The sequence below is a fragment of the Malus domestica genome, chromosome 12 (genome assembly GCF_042453785.1).
Source record: "Malus domestica chromosome 12, GDT2T_hap1".
NCBI lineage: Eukaryota > Viridiplantae > Streptophyta > Magnoliopsida > Rosales > Rosaceae > Malus > Malus domestica.
This window is the reverse complement of record NC_091672.1, coordinates 16,462,343-16,477,496: the sequence shown is the minus strand read 5'-3', so window position 1 is coordinate 16,477,496 and position 15,154 is coordinate 16,462,343. Positions and strand designations below refer to the sequence as shown.

Genomic DNA, 15,154 nt, shown 5'->3' with positions numbered 1-15,154 from the left:
TAAGATGAATTTAGCTAACAAAATATTAAGAGTTAATCTCAATTTATTGCTCTAAAGTTTCTTTGTTTTCAACATTTCATACATTAAGTTTTTTTCATTGCGGTTTGGTACCTAAAATCATAATTTTGGAACTCTTTCATACATCTGTTAAGCTGCTTGTTAAAACAACAATTAAATTGTGACGTGATGCCCACATGGACAATAACTAGAGCTACAGGTCAATATAAGCCTACTTGAATATTAAAAAAAAAACAAAATTAATTAATAAAAAATAAAAAATCTTTTTTCTTCTTCCCCTTCAAAATAATAAACTAAAATTAACCGAAATATGAATTATTTGCTGTTCAACCGAAAAACAAACAAACAAAATATTCATTGTTTATCAAAAACAAACAAGTGTCAGTATTTTAGAATTATTTTTTATTTTTAAAGGGAGTTTATGCAATCATTCCCATTTTTGCTGTTTCAAACTTTTCTTGTTTTTCATTTTCTCCATAATTATCCGCCCTCCACTCCCATACTCACACACACTCTCTCTCTCATCTCGGGTTGATCGCCGGAACCACCACCGTCCGATCAAGTCGCCGGCATTCCGGCGATCTGGCTCAGATGACTTTGAATTCGGATCCACCAACAACCACTCAGCGATTCCAATCTCCAAAGACGGTACATTTCTTCGTATCCCCACGCCCCCTTTCGATTTCAAATTCAATTTCGTTTTCCGACGCCGAAATCGCCCATTGAATAGAACTACTCGGGGATTTGATTGATTTGTGGAGAATCTAGGGCTCTCGTCCCATGCATGTTGAATCAAATCATCGCCAATCGCCGATTGCTTCCCCCACGTCGCCAGAGCTGCTTCCCGATTCCCATATCGATCGCTGTCCTCAATTCTAGGGTTTAGGATTCGTCGCTGCATTGGGAAATTATGTTTAAGAAAATCATCAAGGGGAACAAGAAGCCCGCGAAATCCGAGACACATGATCCTTCTTCGTACGGGTACGGGCAGCCCGGTACCCGCAATTCTGGGGCGGTCTCGGCGAACGTGGTCGTAAACCATGCCTCCCGCTCTGGGCCGGCTGCTTCCGGCACCAACGCTGTTGGCGCCTCAGGGATTACGGCGTTGCCGCCTTCTGGAACCATCGAGCCTCTCCCTTCGTTCCGTGATGTGCCAGTCTCGGAGCGCCAGACCCTGTTCCTTCGCAAATTGCAGGTTTGTTGCTTTCAATTCGATTTCTCTGATACCCTTAAGAACCCTAGGGAGAAAGAGATTAAGCGTCAAAGCCTTTTGGAATTGGTTGATTTTATACAATCTGGGTCGGGTAAGATCACCGAGACTTGTCAGGAGGAGATGATTAAAATGGTGTCTGTTAATATATTTCGGTGCTTGCCCCCTGCGTCCCATGAAAACACAGGCCAGGAGAATGCCGATCCTGAAGAGGAGGAGCTTTATTTGGAGCCGTCCTGGCCTCATTTGCAGTTGGTTTATGAGCTTCTTCTTAGGTACATTGTGTCATCTGATACGGATACCAAGGTTGCCAAGCGTTATATTGATCACTCATTTGTGTTGAAGTTACTTGATTTGTTTGATTCTGAGGACCCGCGTGAGCGCGAGTACTTGAAAAACAGCCTTCACCGCATATATGGGAAGTTCATGGTGCACCGACCCTTCATCAGGAAAGCCATCAATAACATATTCTATAGGTTTATATATGAGACCGAGAGGCACAGTGGCGTGGCTGAGCTTTTAGAGATTCTTGGGAGTATAATTAATGGGTTTGCTCTTCCAATGAAAGAGGAGCACAAGTTGTTCCTTGTTCGGGCACTTATACCGCTGCATAAGCCGAAGCCAATTGCCGTGTATCACCAGCAGCTGTCCTACTGCATAACCCAGTTTGTTGAAAAGGATTACAAGTTGGCAGATACGGTTGTAAGGGGTTTGTTGAAATACTGGCCGGTGACCAACTGTCAGAAAGAAGTTCTTTTCCTTGGAGAACTTGAAGAAGTTCTGGAGGCAACACAAGCTGCCGAGTTTCAGCGGTGCATGGTTCCTCTTTTCAGACAGATTGCTCGCTGCCTCAATAGCTCTCATTTTCAGGTTTGGGAATATTTTCAAATTTTATTGGGTTTGCTTCATTTAATTATCCATTATGATTATTTGTTCGTATGGAAGACTAGAATTTTATTTTGCTGGAGCTTTAAACTAATACTGACAGACTTAATTTGGGAATTTTACTTGGTGGTATTTATCTTGGTAAAGTTTTTCCTTTTCCATTTTTTTCTTCAAATTTTGTTATTTAGTTTTGCTTTTGTTGTACTCATGATTACAATGAATATTGGTATTTATCTTGGTCAAAAGTTTTTCCTTTTCCATTCTTTTCTTCAAATTTTGTTATTTAGTTTTGATCTTGTTATACTTATGAGTACTTCATTGTATGAATGTATTGAATTGCATCATGATATGAAATCTTGTTCAAATGGAAACTGCTTCTGTTTGTGAAAATTGTCATTAGTGAGCATTTATTGTAACCGAAATACACTTTTCCGCAATCTCTCTAAAGCTACTTTTTGGTTGAATACCATGTCATTGTTCTCCTTACCTCATTTCTCTTTTTGCACGAGGCTGCGTCCTTATTAGTTTATTCTAGTTTGATAAATTTACCTGTTGTCTCTTTCTTTTGTTGCTGATCTCCTACTAATGTGACTGCCATTCTGTTATATTATGGTACACATAAGTGTTTGCTTTTTGTGTTCCTCCAATGGGAGAAATCTACCTTCAGTACGTAATTTTTGTTGCCTTAGCTGTTTTGCCTGTTTCTTTTACATTTGATATGATCTTTTTGTAATTTTTCATCCGTCCATCTTTAAAGAAAAGGTCAAAAATTGATACGTTACTTGAAAAGAAAAATCAATTATGCAATAATTTGGAACACTGGTCTATAGTTTGACTTGGAGGGGTTTTCATTTCTGGACATTTGACGAGCGGGGAAGGTAGAGCGGTTGTTATAGATGGCTAAAGTTCTTATGTTAATGTTTTAGGAATGCACATAATATGTTAAAAACACTGGCGTCCTTGTCATATTGATTTTCTATTGAATAAGCAGACATGCAACAATATAGTGGGTGACATTGACATATGAGATCAAGTTGTAGTCTGGCGGCATATAGGGACCGTATAACTTGAGAGGGAGAAGTAGTTACTTATTACATAAAGGACCATCTTAAGTATCTGAAATCATATAGTATCAATATTATGGGGGCAAAAGCACAAGATTGCCTGGTTAGACAAATCCCCTGGAAATTGTGCATTAGGCAGTGGAAAACTAAGTTTTGTTAGACATGAATGTTTATGAAGCAATGATGGATGCAACCTTCTCGATTGACATTTTACATTGATATCCCTTTGATGGTTAAGATGATCAATTTATGAAGAGAAACAGTTCACCTTGATTAATCTAACTTTCGATGTATTTTTGTGCAAAAATGCTTGCTGTATTTGACATAGTTTTAAATTTTAATAGTTCCCGTTCATCCCTATTAAGTGTCCTGCTGACAACATTCCTGATTTGTTAAGAAACCTGAAACCTGTATGTAATGTTCGGATGAAATATCATGGGCTTTTTATAGTTGTAACTTGTAACTAACAATATGTATGTTTTGTTTTTCTGCCAAACAGCAGCAGTTGTTTGAATTTAAATGCTTTTTTTTATGTTCTCATTTTATGCATTTATTGTTATTTAATCTTGTAGAGGTCGCACTTGGTGCGATGGCAAGTGCCTTCGCCCATGAGCGGTAGGTCTCGGGTTCGAGACTTGGGAGCATCCTCTCCATAAATGGGGGTAAGGCTAGCCGACATTCACCTCTCCCAGACCCTGCGTAAAGCGGGAGCCTTGTGCACTGGGTACGACCTTTTATTGTTATTTAATCTTGTCCCCAATTAGACGGTTGTCTAATGCTGTCTTGTGAAAGTATTGGTATGACCCAGCAATAAATGGGATTCTAGTTAGCTTTTGTGCTTGCCGTCATGAATAATCTCAATGTAATTGGAGGTAACTCTTTAACAATTATGAAATGGTGAAGGGATAAGATTCCAATTCAAAACTTCTAAAGTTGTATTTTCCTAATAATTGCATTCCTTGAAGGTTTTTCTGAGTCACGTTTTTAATGCAGGTTGCGGAACGAGCACTCTTCTTATGGAATAATGAGCACATTGTCAGTTTAATTGCTCAGAACCGCAATGTCATACTACCAATTATTTTCGAGGCGTTGGAGATGAATATCCAAAATCACTGGAACCAAGCAGTTCACGGGCTGACTGTCAATGTCCGGAAAATGTTTTCGGAAATGGATGCTGAGTTGTTTGAAGACTGCCAGAGGCAGCTTGCAGAGAAAGAAGCGAGCGCAAGAGAGGTGGTAGAACAACGAGAGTTGACATGGAAAAAACTGGCAGACGCGGCAGCACAGAGAGGGGAAGAGGATATGGTTACGAGCTGAATGATCAACCAGGGTTTCATGTACCGGCATTGGTGGTATTCTTTTTTAATATATTTTTTGTCGTTTAATTTTTTGATCCCGGTTCAAATCATTGAAGATATCAGAAGCAGTGATAAATTGTAATTTAAGATGTACGGAATTTGTTAGCAATATGCTGCAGATTAAGAATGATTTGTGAAATATGTTTCGTGCTTCTCCCTCTTCATTTTTCGAATTCTTCTACCATGTTGGGAACAAGAATTATTAGGTAAAGTTATACTTTTTTTTGTCCATCTTTTGTCAATAAAACATTGGAAATGGAACCTGCTTTCCCAAGTGCACAAAGTGAGTTTAAATTTGTGTGATGTTTTGCAAACGAGAGCGTAATCCAGTTGGGTAGAGCCGTGTCTCCGAGCCATTCTGATGTAGCTGAGTTTGATTTCTTTTCTTGTAGTATAATTAGATTAGAATATCATTAGAATCGAAAGAAAATTTTGTGATTTTTCAAACAAAAGGAAATTTCTTAATTTTCAAGAGAAATATGTGATGTCATTTACTTAACAATTATGAATCAAAATGTTCACCTCACCAATGAATTGGAACTAATGTTACCTTAAATTGGGAAGTTCCAAGTTCCAACCTAGAAACTTGAGAAGATTAGGATACTACACATTTTATGAGTTTCCAATTTTCTAGAGCAAAAAATTATATGTAGAGGATAATGCACTGATTTTCCTTCAACAGATTAAAAAGAAAGGAAATAATAACTATACATTTATTTATTTATTTTTCTTTTTCAATACTCACGTTTAATTTTGTTTGTAATTTTTGTTAATTCACTTAACATGATGACTACTATTCTAAAAATCCCCGCCTAGTGCCACCTAGGCGTTAGATGGCTGGCCACCGTCTTGATTAATCCTTAGACGTTTGAAAATTAAGAAAAGACACCTAGACCCGCTTAGGCATCAGCTAGGGTGCCTAGGCGCCTGCCTAGCCCACCCAGACCTGCCTAGATAGCCACCTAGTCGGGACTCTCAATTGGACAAAAATATATGATTTTATTTTGCATTTTATTTTTTTTAATAAATTGTGAAGAAACTTGTTTAATACTTAGATAAACATGCATTATATGCTTATTCCCCATATTTTCATTATGTTTTAATATTTTATAATCTATATGTCATTCTAATTTGCATTTATGTATCCTAATGCAATTATGTATTTCTTTTAAGTATAAAGAAGTATTTATTTATACGATTTATAATAAATTTACTTAAATCCATTTAGGCCCCCGCTAGACTTCTAGGTGCTAGGCCCTAAATCCCCATCTGACTAGAGGCTAGTTTCTTTTAGAACCTTGATGATGACTAAAAATAAAGAGGGTACATGTAAGAGGAGAAAAATGTGGGTATCATTTCTCAAAAAAGAAAAAAATCCTAAAATTAAGAGCGAAAAAGGGAAATAGATTAAAAAAATAAATTATCAAAAGGTTTTCGTCAACCAAATACTACTAAAAGAAAAAATTTAGTTTACAACGAGGTTAAACGCTCAACAGCTTAAGGGATGTCGATAAGCTTGATCAAATAAATTGGACCAAAACAATACGAAGAAATCAAGTTATCCAATTCATCGGCCACAAAATTCACTAATAAATTGAGACATAGTAGACTCATTTAGAATCTAAAGCAGTTGATGCTTTAAGTGGCGAAAAAAAAAATTTATGTTTATGAACTTTGATGCGAGGTTCAATTTAAATCACTTCCCCTTCGTCCTTAACAACTTACCATCTAACCTCATGAACAGTGTCACTCTACTAAAAAGAGTCAACAAAGAAAAATAAAAACAAATATGTTATTCTTAACATTTATTTGTACCATCTCTTTAATAGAGATGAGACGCATAGACCAGCTCTACCTCTATTAAAGAGATAACATAAAAAAGGCAAACTAAAAATTTAATAAAAAAAATAAAAATTTGAACAAGGTTTATTATATTAACACTCCATATTGTTGAATAAACCTCATATACTTAATACATCCCACATTTGCTTTTCAATTGAAAATTATCTTAATACACCTCACATACTTTCCCCTAATACCCTCACACTCCACATTCTCAACATCCACATTACATTTTCTACATACACCCCGTATTTTCTATAATTCCAACATTATCTTATAATACTCATTTGTTTCTTAAATCTCTCCTTGTTCAAAGTTTTCCACATTAGTATCCTTCCCATTAAGAAAACTTTGGAAGTTCTTAGCAGTAAACCCTCCTTTTTATCAACCACAATCACCTGTTGCTCCTCACTTGTGGGCCCAGTTTCGCAGAGAACTGGGAAACCGTGTCCTCCATTGCTCCTTCCAGAATCTCTAAACTCCATTTGGTTGTTCTAACGATTATTTCTGTGAGTACTCGAAGCACTCCAATTCACATCCTTATATAAATATTGGGTAGTATGGTTTCCTGGGGAATCACAAGCAGGTATTGGGGAAGAAAGTAGGGCCTCCTATAAAAAAATTTAAAAAAAATGATTTTGATTCATAGTTAGATGCCCGTTAACATATGTTTGAGAAGATAAATATGATACTTTCATAAAGGTTAATAACCCATAATAAGAGAAAGGGTTTGGGTAAGGAGGCATGCGCATATATGAAAGTGCAGTGAAGGTTTTTAAAGGTACGTAGTTTCATTCGTTAGAGTTTTGTTTAACAGTAAAGGGTGGAAGTGAGAGGGGTTTTGATAGTTGAAAAAGATAAATAATATATTAAAAGTAATTTAGAGTGTATTGAGAAATTTATTACTTTTTCTAAACCTAACAAGATCAAAATTGTCATTACATAATATGATACATATATCATTTAATATAATTGGTCTTAATAAAATAAAAAAGACCTTCGAACAAACGCCAAGGAAATACAAAACCTCAGCCGCCCAGCTTTGCTCCATCATCTTCTTCATCCAACAAAAAAATCCACACACAGACGCATAGACGCTCACCTCTCTCTTTCTCTCTTTCTCTCTCTCTCTCTCTCTCTCTCTCTCTCTCTCTCTCTCCGTCTAGGTACGAAAGAAGGGCATGTCGCGCAAAGGAGGAAGTGATTCTTCACTGCCAAAGGACGTGCCTTGGAGGACCTCAAACGTCAAACCCATCCCCAAAATTCACCATTCCCCTCTTCTCCGTATAACCCCCAACCCTACGTCCAATTACGCCCTCTCCGTCATGAAGGTCAGTTTTCTCCCAAACTTTACCCCCATTTTGCTCCTCTAATTACATTGTTCTTTTCGTTTTTTTCTCATCTGGGTCGTCGTGCAATTGTGTAATTTTGCAGCACCCGAATCCAGTCGGAAGTGGGTTGGCCATGGAAGCTATAGTGGAATCCGCTGGACCGGATTGCATTGTCCCAGGACAAGTAGCACCCGTCAAATTACTTGGTCTCAAGGTTGCCTCCTGCTCTTCTTTTTGTATCACTAAAATATATTCATACTTATTTGGTCCAGTAAGCCATTATTTAGCTTTTTAATTCACAAATTTTGACTAATGCTTTTGTGGGTTAGCTTACTTTTTGACCAATTGCTGCTGCCTGTAGGTGGATTGCTATAACTGTTATGCTATCTGAATTTAGAATTTATAATTTAAGTTATGCTAAGTACCTATGCAAATTTAGAATCGAAACATCTGGTACGGGTTGGGGTTTGCCTGTTGTTCTTTTTAATTTGTTTTGCTTTCTTCTCTGTAATGTTCCAACTTTGTAGTATATGCCATTGCTTTATGTTTGAATTGGGTGTCTTTTTTTGATGTTATTCGTAAGTTTATTACTTTCTTCAAACGCTTGCAATTTCTGCGTACACTAATTAGTTCTGCTTTTCCGGAGGCGTATTTTGCGGCGACGTGTCTACTTTTACTAGGACAGTGCCTGTGCTTGATTGTCTGTTTCACAGTTGCGGTTTGGTTCTTCGATTTGCTTATTGTGCATGTGCAATAGATATATGATATATCAAGTTTTTACTTTATACTTATCAATTATCTGTGCACCTGGTCTATTGTTCTTCTTAGTTATTATTGTTTTAATTGAATATTTGTTTTTCTTGCAGGTATGGCCTATTGAAGTTAACCTGAAATTTTTGGAACCAGTAGGGCGAGAGCTGAAGCAGCTTGGAAAGGTAAATTCTATGTTTCAGATCAGTTTTCCTCTCGGAGTTAGCATTCTTGAATAGATAATGAAAGTAGATAGCTTTAGAAGAAAAAGAAATAAAAATACATAAAATAAAGCTGGGAACGATCTTGAGTTATGGTGTTGTCTCCAATATCATGTAATGGAAAGTAGCAAGAATGTCAATAGATTGATACACGTTATTGATAATTCAAGTAATGAAGAGAGATAAGGTGAACATTCTGAGCATAGTAATTCAGAAATGATTTTCCTCAATAGTAAAACCAATCAATGATCTGCTGAAAATGATATGATGCCAAGAAACAAATGAGTGCTTTTAGGTCGAATCGATTGGAAGTGTAGAAATGTTCTTGCACAGAACCATAATGAAATTTACTATTGGATACATTAGCATCTTTAGTTCTTGCTACATATCTTCTGTGTTTAGGGTTTGTAAGAATTTATCAGCTTCTATTTTCAAGCTGTGGCCTAGGTTTTGCAGACCTGCTTTTCCCCAAAACTGATGATTTTTCTATGAATTTGAAGGAGGTTGGGTTTCAGTTATATCTGATTGACTTGCTTTTCCCAAAAACTGATGATATTTGTATGAATTGGAAAATTTGTAGCTCAGAATTAAGACTTCTCTGTACCCTTTAAGTTTTTTTCTTTTACTTGTCCTGAAAGTGAATAAGTAAGGATAAATTTATTACCTCAACACTTTCTTTGTGGTCACGGTTCTAGAATGTAACTTCCACCATTGTTGATAATAAATTGTTACTTTTGTTTGATACTTGTCCAGTACTCACTGGCAGAACAGTTTGTGCTTTCATACACAAAACATGAAAGTCCACAGTTCCAGAGGTCTTAATAATTAATACATTGATCATGTCTCTAATGCAGTTCATGGATGATGCTGTCAATCTCATGAATAAATCATTTATAGATCGCTAGGTCATTGATTTCGTGGTATCAAGAGGATAGGTAATTGCAGTCAGCAGAAGCCTAACCAGGAAGAATGACTTATTATGTGGTCTCCACTCTCCACTTGTGTTGTCTTTGCTTGTGCTGCGGTTTAGGCGTATGTAGTTGTTAGTATCTAAGATCAGAAGCGGGAGGTTTCTTATTTTGTATTGTGGCATGAAGAGTTTTCTTTTACATGTTATTCCCCCCCCCCCCGCCATATATACAGTTTTCCTGTTCAGTATGTGACTTTAATAGTTGAATTTAAATAATATGAGTCTTGGAGAATGTCTAGTTATATTTGAAAGCTTTGTCTTCCCTGTACATATAGCACATAAATGCATATGTAGAAGTCAAGTTCAATGACTAGGATTGGATATATTAACTTACGAGATTTGAGGTTTATTGATTCTTTGACTAGGATTGGATATATTAACGTGCGAAATTTGAGGTTTATTGATGTCAGAGATGAATGCCAAGTTTGCCAACTTCTATCTTTTGTCGAAGGTCAAGACATTAGATGGATTGGTTATAAGGTGTCAACCATTTGTAGTTGTGAGAGGGATAAGTTTCGTTCGTTACCAAACCATCTTTTACTTTCGACTTGGACAAAATTGGGAAGCTGGCATCCATTTCTTCATTCAACATACCTGAATCTAATGAGTTAATATATCCAATCCAATGTAATTCTTGGCACCAAACTTGTGGTCATGAAGCATATACCTGTGCTTGGATTAGAAGGGATATATTTCCTTCAATTCCCTCATTAATAAAATCATTCACATCTACCTTTAACCTTGAAACTTATTTGTTGCCCACTCCATTCCAATCCCAGGCACCAAATGAACCCTAAGTTCAAGGTAGGTTGCAGAAGGGATAATTGAGCCCTAAATGTAAGGTACAGTAGTACCATCAACACTGGTTTTGGATACTAATACCATACAAATATCTTCGGTTTGGTAAAATTAACGTATCATTCCTGTTTTGGCACAAAATTGGTATGGTAATGGTATGGTTCGGTATAATGGCTAAAAATTCCACTCCTCCGCAGCCAGTCCAAACTTCTCTCCAGATATGCAAATGCAAAGTGTCCATAATATCTTTTAATCCAATCAAAATATTTGCTTCCCCAGGCTACCTTCCTAAACATTATCTCTTTATCCCTTCCCTTTTCTCCCTATTAATCATATATTATATGAATAATATGATTAATAGACAGAGACAAAATGGCTAGAGACAAAAAATGTGATGCATAAAAAAGGGAGAGAGAAGTAGAATCATCAACTGTTCATCTTCCTGGATGACCTAATTTGTTGCCTTAACTGGATGAGTTTATGTAAGCCAAAGCCAGTGGTGGAGTTCCCACAAACTAGTGGAGTTTATGTAAGAGGTCTCATTTTTCCCTTTTCCCCAACTCTTTTGCCACCCGGTTCTGTATATAAGGGTTTAGCTTCTCTTGGTTTGTCACACCAATGATGACTTGTCAAGCAGCCATGGATGGAGAGAAACTGCGTAAAGGTCCGTGGCTCGAAGAGGAAGATGAACGACTCACCACCGTTGTAAACCTTAAGGGGAATCGGAGGTGGGATGCATTAGCGAAGGAATCAGGTAAGCACATTACATATGATTTTTACGTGTGAAGTTTAAAGATGACTCACTTCATATGTAGTGAACGGATAAATTCAGATGCGGTTTACATCATGCAGGTCTAAGGAGGAGTGGTAGGAGTTGCAGGATGCGGTGGTTGAACTATCTCCGCCCAAACATTAAGCATGGCCAGATTACCATCATAGAAGAGAAAACCATTCTCCAACTTCATCAACGTTGGGGTAACAAGTGAGTTTTGTAGTTGTTGTCTTTGGTAATACCTTTTCAAGTTTGCGAGATTATTACCTTCTTGCTACATCACTAGCACTATCACCTAGCTTAAGTGCATAATGCTGTAGTGTTCTGAGTTTGTTCTAACTATATCACTACATCAATCTTATAGGTGGTCGAAGATTGCCCGAGCGCTGCCAGGAAGAACCGATAATGAGATCAAGAATTACTGGAGAACTCATTTAAAGAAGAAAACACAGATTCCAGATGGTATATTGTGCTTCCATCATTTTCTTCTGATTTCTGACATATTTTGTGAAAAATGCCAAGGCTTGTTCTTCAAAGTGCTTGCTCCACATTACTAACAATTGCTCTGTCTGCAGGAAATTTCCAATGTACATTGAACAAAAACGGACGAGGTCTTTTCTGCCAGGAAGGTGATATGAATAATGAAAAATACGACTTCGATCAAGACCATGACTCCGTTAAGAATTCATGGGAAACCAAGGTTACTAGCTCTGATGATCTTGGTTTATCAGACTTTGCAGTGACAAATTCTCCATATGAAACCCAGTTATCAGATTGGATATCTGAGCTATCAAGTGAACAAAATGGAACAGCCTATAATCAGGACTGTAATAGCGTCGAGTCCGATTTATGTCATCTGACATGGACTCCGGATGATAGTGATACATGGGACTGTCCAAGTTTTCTCTGGGACATGAATTAACAGAAACTCAATAGTGTGAAATGTGGATCGAATGAACGTCAAAGAATCTTACTACAATGCATGTTGCTAAGAAAAATGGAATTTTTTCCTTTCCAGCTCCATCAAGTGAAGTTTTGGCATATCTTCTGGGAAGCAAATACGGCAGCTGATGATGGCTTAACAAATATTCTTGGGACAAAGTAAGGAGGGTGAATAGCTTTTGTACGCTCGTCTACCTAGAACAGTAGGATCTACTTCGATAAGTTTGGTAGAGTTCACCGTAATGTACTTGATGAAGCTTTTCGAAGCTGTAATTTGTAATGGCATGCATTGGATGTACAATCATCTAAGTTAAATTTAAATTGTTTTCCCTCGTCTTCTCTCTAAGCTGTTAAAGCGTAGCGAAAACGATTCAATGAACACCAAACAAAGCAATATTACAATCCTTTCAAGGCCCCACTTGCCTCCTTATATATAAGGAGTCATTTCTCTTTACATGACAATGTGATATCATTTCACCTTACAAATGTTATAATATGAACTAAGTGACATTATTTCACCACTGTAAAAACTTTGTATTCAAACTGTTTATTCTCTTTATCATCATCCAATGATCATCTCTAGAAAACTTCATTTAGCTTAGAGACCATTTTAGTTGTTCATATGAATCAAACAAGTTGACAATTAATTATAAGAATACTAGCCTTCATGCACGCGCTCAAACGCGTGCAAAAGACATTTTTTGAATCACAGCGTGTTATGCGCGACTTACATGTTTTAAATGTATTTTTATGCATAAATTAACAAAAGGAAAGTCAAATATTTGAAGTAAATGAATAATCTTAGATCGTGCTAGAAGAAACCCCTCATAAACCAATTAAAGCAACTGAATTTACATAATAAAATCGGTCTCTATAGAATTTACATTAAGAATAGAGAAAATAATATTTAATAAACAATTGATTGAATCACATTATTGCTAGCCCATTGTGAGGCTAAGCCCACCCCATCTCCCCCTTAGTGTAGATAATATCGTTTGTTAAAAAAAAAAAAAATCATTTGACAACTAATTTAATCGCATTATTATCCGCATGCAAAAAACTTTTTTATAACCGGTATTACATGCCTCTTAAGATGTTTTGAATGTGTTTAAAAATAAAGAAGATAATATTTAATAAACAACTAATAGAATCATATTATTGCTAGCCAATTGTGAGACTAAGCCCACCATCCTTCTCTTAATGTAGATAATATCGTTTGTTAACAAAAAGAATCATTTGACAACTAATTTAATCACATTATTATTTGCGTGCGAAAGACCTTTATAACTGGCATTACACGCCTCTTATGATGCTTTGAATGTGTTTAAAAATAGAGAAAATAATATTTAATAAACAACTGATTGAATCATATTATTGCTAGCTTATTGTGAGGCTAAGCCCACCCCCTCCCCCTTAGTGTAGATAATATCGTTTGTTAAAAAAAAAAAACAATCACTTGACAACTAATTTAATCACATTATTATCTGCGTGGGAAATATCTTTTTTTATAACCGGCAATACACGCGTCTTAAGATGTTTTGAACGTGTTTTAAAATGGGAAATTGAATCACATTATTGCTAGCCTATTGTGAGGTACTAATTAAAAAAAAAGCACCAAAAAACAAATTAAAATGACGAAGATATTTTTTGAATCACGGCGTACTACGCGTGACTTACGTGTTTTAAATGTATTTACATGCGTAAAAAGGAAAGTCAAATATTTGAAGTAAATGAATAATCTTATATCATGCTAGAAGAAATCCCTCATAAATCAATTAAAGCAGCTGATTTCACATAATAAAATCGGTCTCTATAGAATTTACATTAAGAATAGAGAAAATAATATTTAATAAACAATTGATTGAATCATATTATTGCTAGCCCACCCACCCCCTTCTTCTTAGTGTAGATAATATCGTTTGTTAAAAAAAAAAAATCATTTGACAACTAATTTAATCACATTATTATCTGCGTCCGAAAAACCTTTTTTATAACCAGCATTACACATCTCTTATGATGTTTTGAACGTATTTAAAAATAGAGAAAATAATATTTAATAAACAATTGATTGAATCATGGTATTGCTAGCCTATTATGAGGTTAAGCCCACCCTTCTCCCCCTTAGTGTAGATAATATCGTTTGTTAAAAAAAAACAATCATTTGACAACTAATTTAATGTAATTTAATTACATTATTATCCACATGCGAAAGACCTTTTTTATAACCGACATTACACGTCTCTTAAGATGTTTTGAACGTGTTTAAAAATAGAGAAAATAATATTTAATAATCAACTGGTTGAATTCACATTATTGCTAGCCCATTGTGAGGCTAAGCCCTCTCCATCCTCCTTAGTGTAAATAATATCGTTTGTTAGAAAAAAAGTCAATCATTTGTCAACTAATTTATTACACATCTCTTAAGATGTTTTGAACGTGTTTAAAAATAGAGAAAAATTGAATCACATTATTACTAGCCTATTGTGAGGTAATAATTAAAAAAAATGACAAAAAGATTCATTATTTTAGAAAATACTATTAAAATGATGAAATTACCCCTACCTTACTTGATGCATTATTTTGGGATGCCTTTGAAGTTTTTTTATCTTGGGGGCATTTTTGTCCAAATATTTTTTGTTGAAGCTTGGTTACACCAAAAGAGTGATGTTATTACCACCCCAATGTCTTATCTTCTGACCCACCTTTTAATGAATTTTTTAATTACAAATTTGTCCATTTACAAAAAGATTGTTAAGGACATTAATTATCTTGTTTTGCTTAATTTAAAAAAAAAAAAAAAACACAGGTTGGGCATGGGGGACAATTTGTCTACCTTAAATCCTAACTCATATTTTCATCTCCTTTCATTCAGAGAAAGTAAAAAAATAGCAATGGACTTAGAATATGACTTTTTCATTGAACAGGTAGAAGATGACGCTTATATGGAAAAGTTAGAAGATTATGTTTCCATTGAAAAGGTAGAAGAATAATTT

The 15,154-nt window shown here is 35.8% G+C and overlaps 3 protein-coding genes across 4 annotated transcripts; all 3 read left to right on the top strand.

Moving 5' to 3' along the window:
- Nucleotides 1–409: 409 nt before the first annotated feature.
- LOC103449992 (serine/threonine protein phosphatase 2A 57 kDa regulatory subunit B' beta isoform) lies at nt 410–4,676 on the top strand. Its single transcript, XM_008389310.4, has 2 exons — nt 410–2,098; nt 4,171–4,676. Exons 1-2 carry the CDS (start codon nt 929–931, stop codon nt 4,492–4,494), a joined length of 1,494 nt encoding a protein of 497 aa, XP_008387532.2. The 5' UTR covers nt 410–928; the 3' UTR covers nt 4,495–4,676.
- A 2,638-nt stretch (nt 4,677–7,314) lies between these two features.
- LOC114819118 (uncharacterized) lies at nt 7,315–9,881 on the top strand. Its single transcript, XM_029090768.2, has 4 exons — nt 7,315–7,708; nt 7,812–7,922; nt 8,575–8,643; nt 9,534–9,881. Exons 1-4 carry the CDS (start codon nt 7,559–7,561, stop codon nt 9,582–9,584), a joined length of 381 nt encoding a protein of 126 aa, XP_028946601.1. The 5' UTR covers nt 7,315–7,558; the 3' UTR covers nt 9,585–9,881.
- Nucleotides 9,882–10,689: 808 nt separating this feature from the next.
- On the top strand, nt 10,690–12,496 carry LOC114819117 (transcription factor MYB27-like). 2 transcript variants are annotated; one of them, XM_008389308.4, is made up of 5 exons: nt 10,690–10,983; nt 11,085–11,201; nt 11,300–11,429; nt 11,584–11,681; nt 11,795–12,496. In XM_008389308.4, the coding sequence occupies exons 1-5, from the start codon at nt 10,920–10,922 to the stop codon at nt 12,139–12,141; spliced, it is 756 nt and encodes a 251-aa protein (XP_008387530.2). In that variant the 5' UTR covers nt 10,690–10,919; the 3' UTR covers nt 12,142–12,496. The 2 variants fall into 2 exon arrangements, with proteins under 2 accessions (XP_008387530.2, XP_070665635.1); XM_070809534.1 differs by having other exon boundaries at nt 10,833–11,201.
- Nucleotides 12,497–15,154: the final 2,658 nt, after the last annotated feature.

What these genes read in the sequence shown, in the direction of transcription:
- LOC103449992 (XM_008389310.4), top strand. Translation starts at nt 929, where the DNA reads ATGTTTAAGAAAATCATCAAGGGGAACAAGAAGCCCGCGAAATCCGAG. An exon ending in TCAATAGCTCTCATTTTCAG is followed by an intron (nt 2,099 to 4,170) that starts GTTTGGGAATAT and finishes TTTTTAATGCAG; the next exon opens with GTTGCGGAACGAGCACTCTT.
- LOC114819118 (XM_029090768.2), top strand. Translation starts at nt 7,559, where the DNA reads ATGTCGCGCAAAGGAGGAAGTGATTCTTCACTGCCAAAGGACGTGCCT. An exon ending in TCAAATTACTTGGTCTCAAG is followed by an intron (nt 7,923 to 8,574) that starts GTTGCCTCCTGC and finishes TTTTTCTTGCAG; the next exon opens with GTATGGCCTATTGAAGTTAA. An exon ending in AGCTGAAGCAGCTTGGAAAG is followed by an intron (nt 8,644 to 9,533) that starts GTAAATTCTATG and finishes TCTCTAATGCAG; the next exon opens with TTCATGGATGATGCTGTCAA.
- LOC114819117 (XM_008389308.4), top strand. Translation starts at nt 10,920, where the DNA reads ATGAGTTTATGTAAGCCAAAGCCAGTGGTGGAGTTCCCACAAACTAGT. An exon ending in TGCATTAGCGAAGGAATCAG is followed by an intron (nt 11,202 to 11,299) that starts GTAAGCACATTA and finishes TACATCATGCAG; the next exon opens with GTCTAAGGAGGAGTGGTAGG. An exon ending in GAAAACACAGATTCCAGATG is followed by an intron (nt 11,682 to 11,794) that starts GTATATTGTGCT and finishes CTCTGTCTGCAG; the next exon opens with GAAATTTCCAATGTACATTG.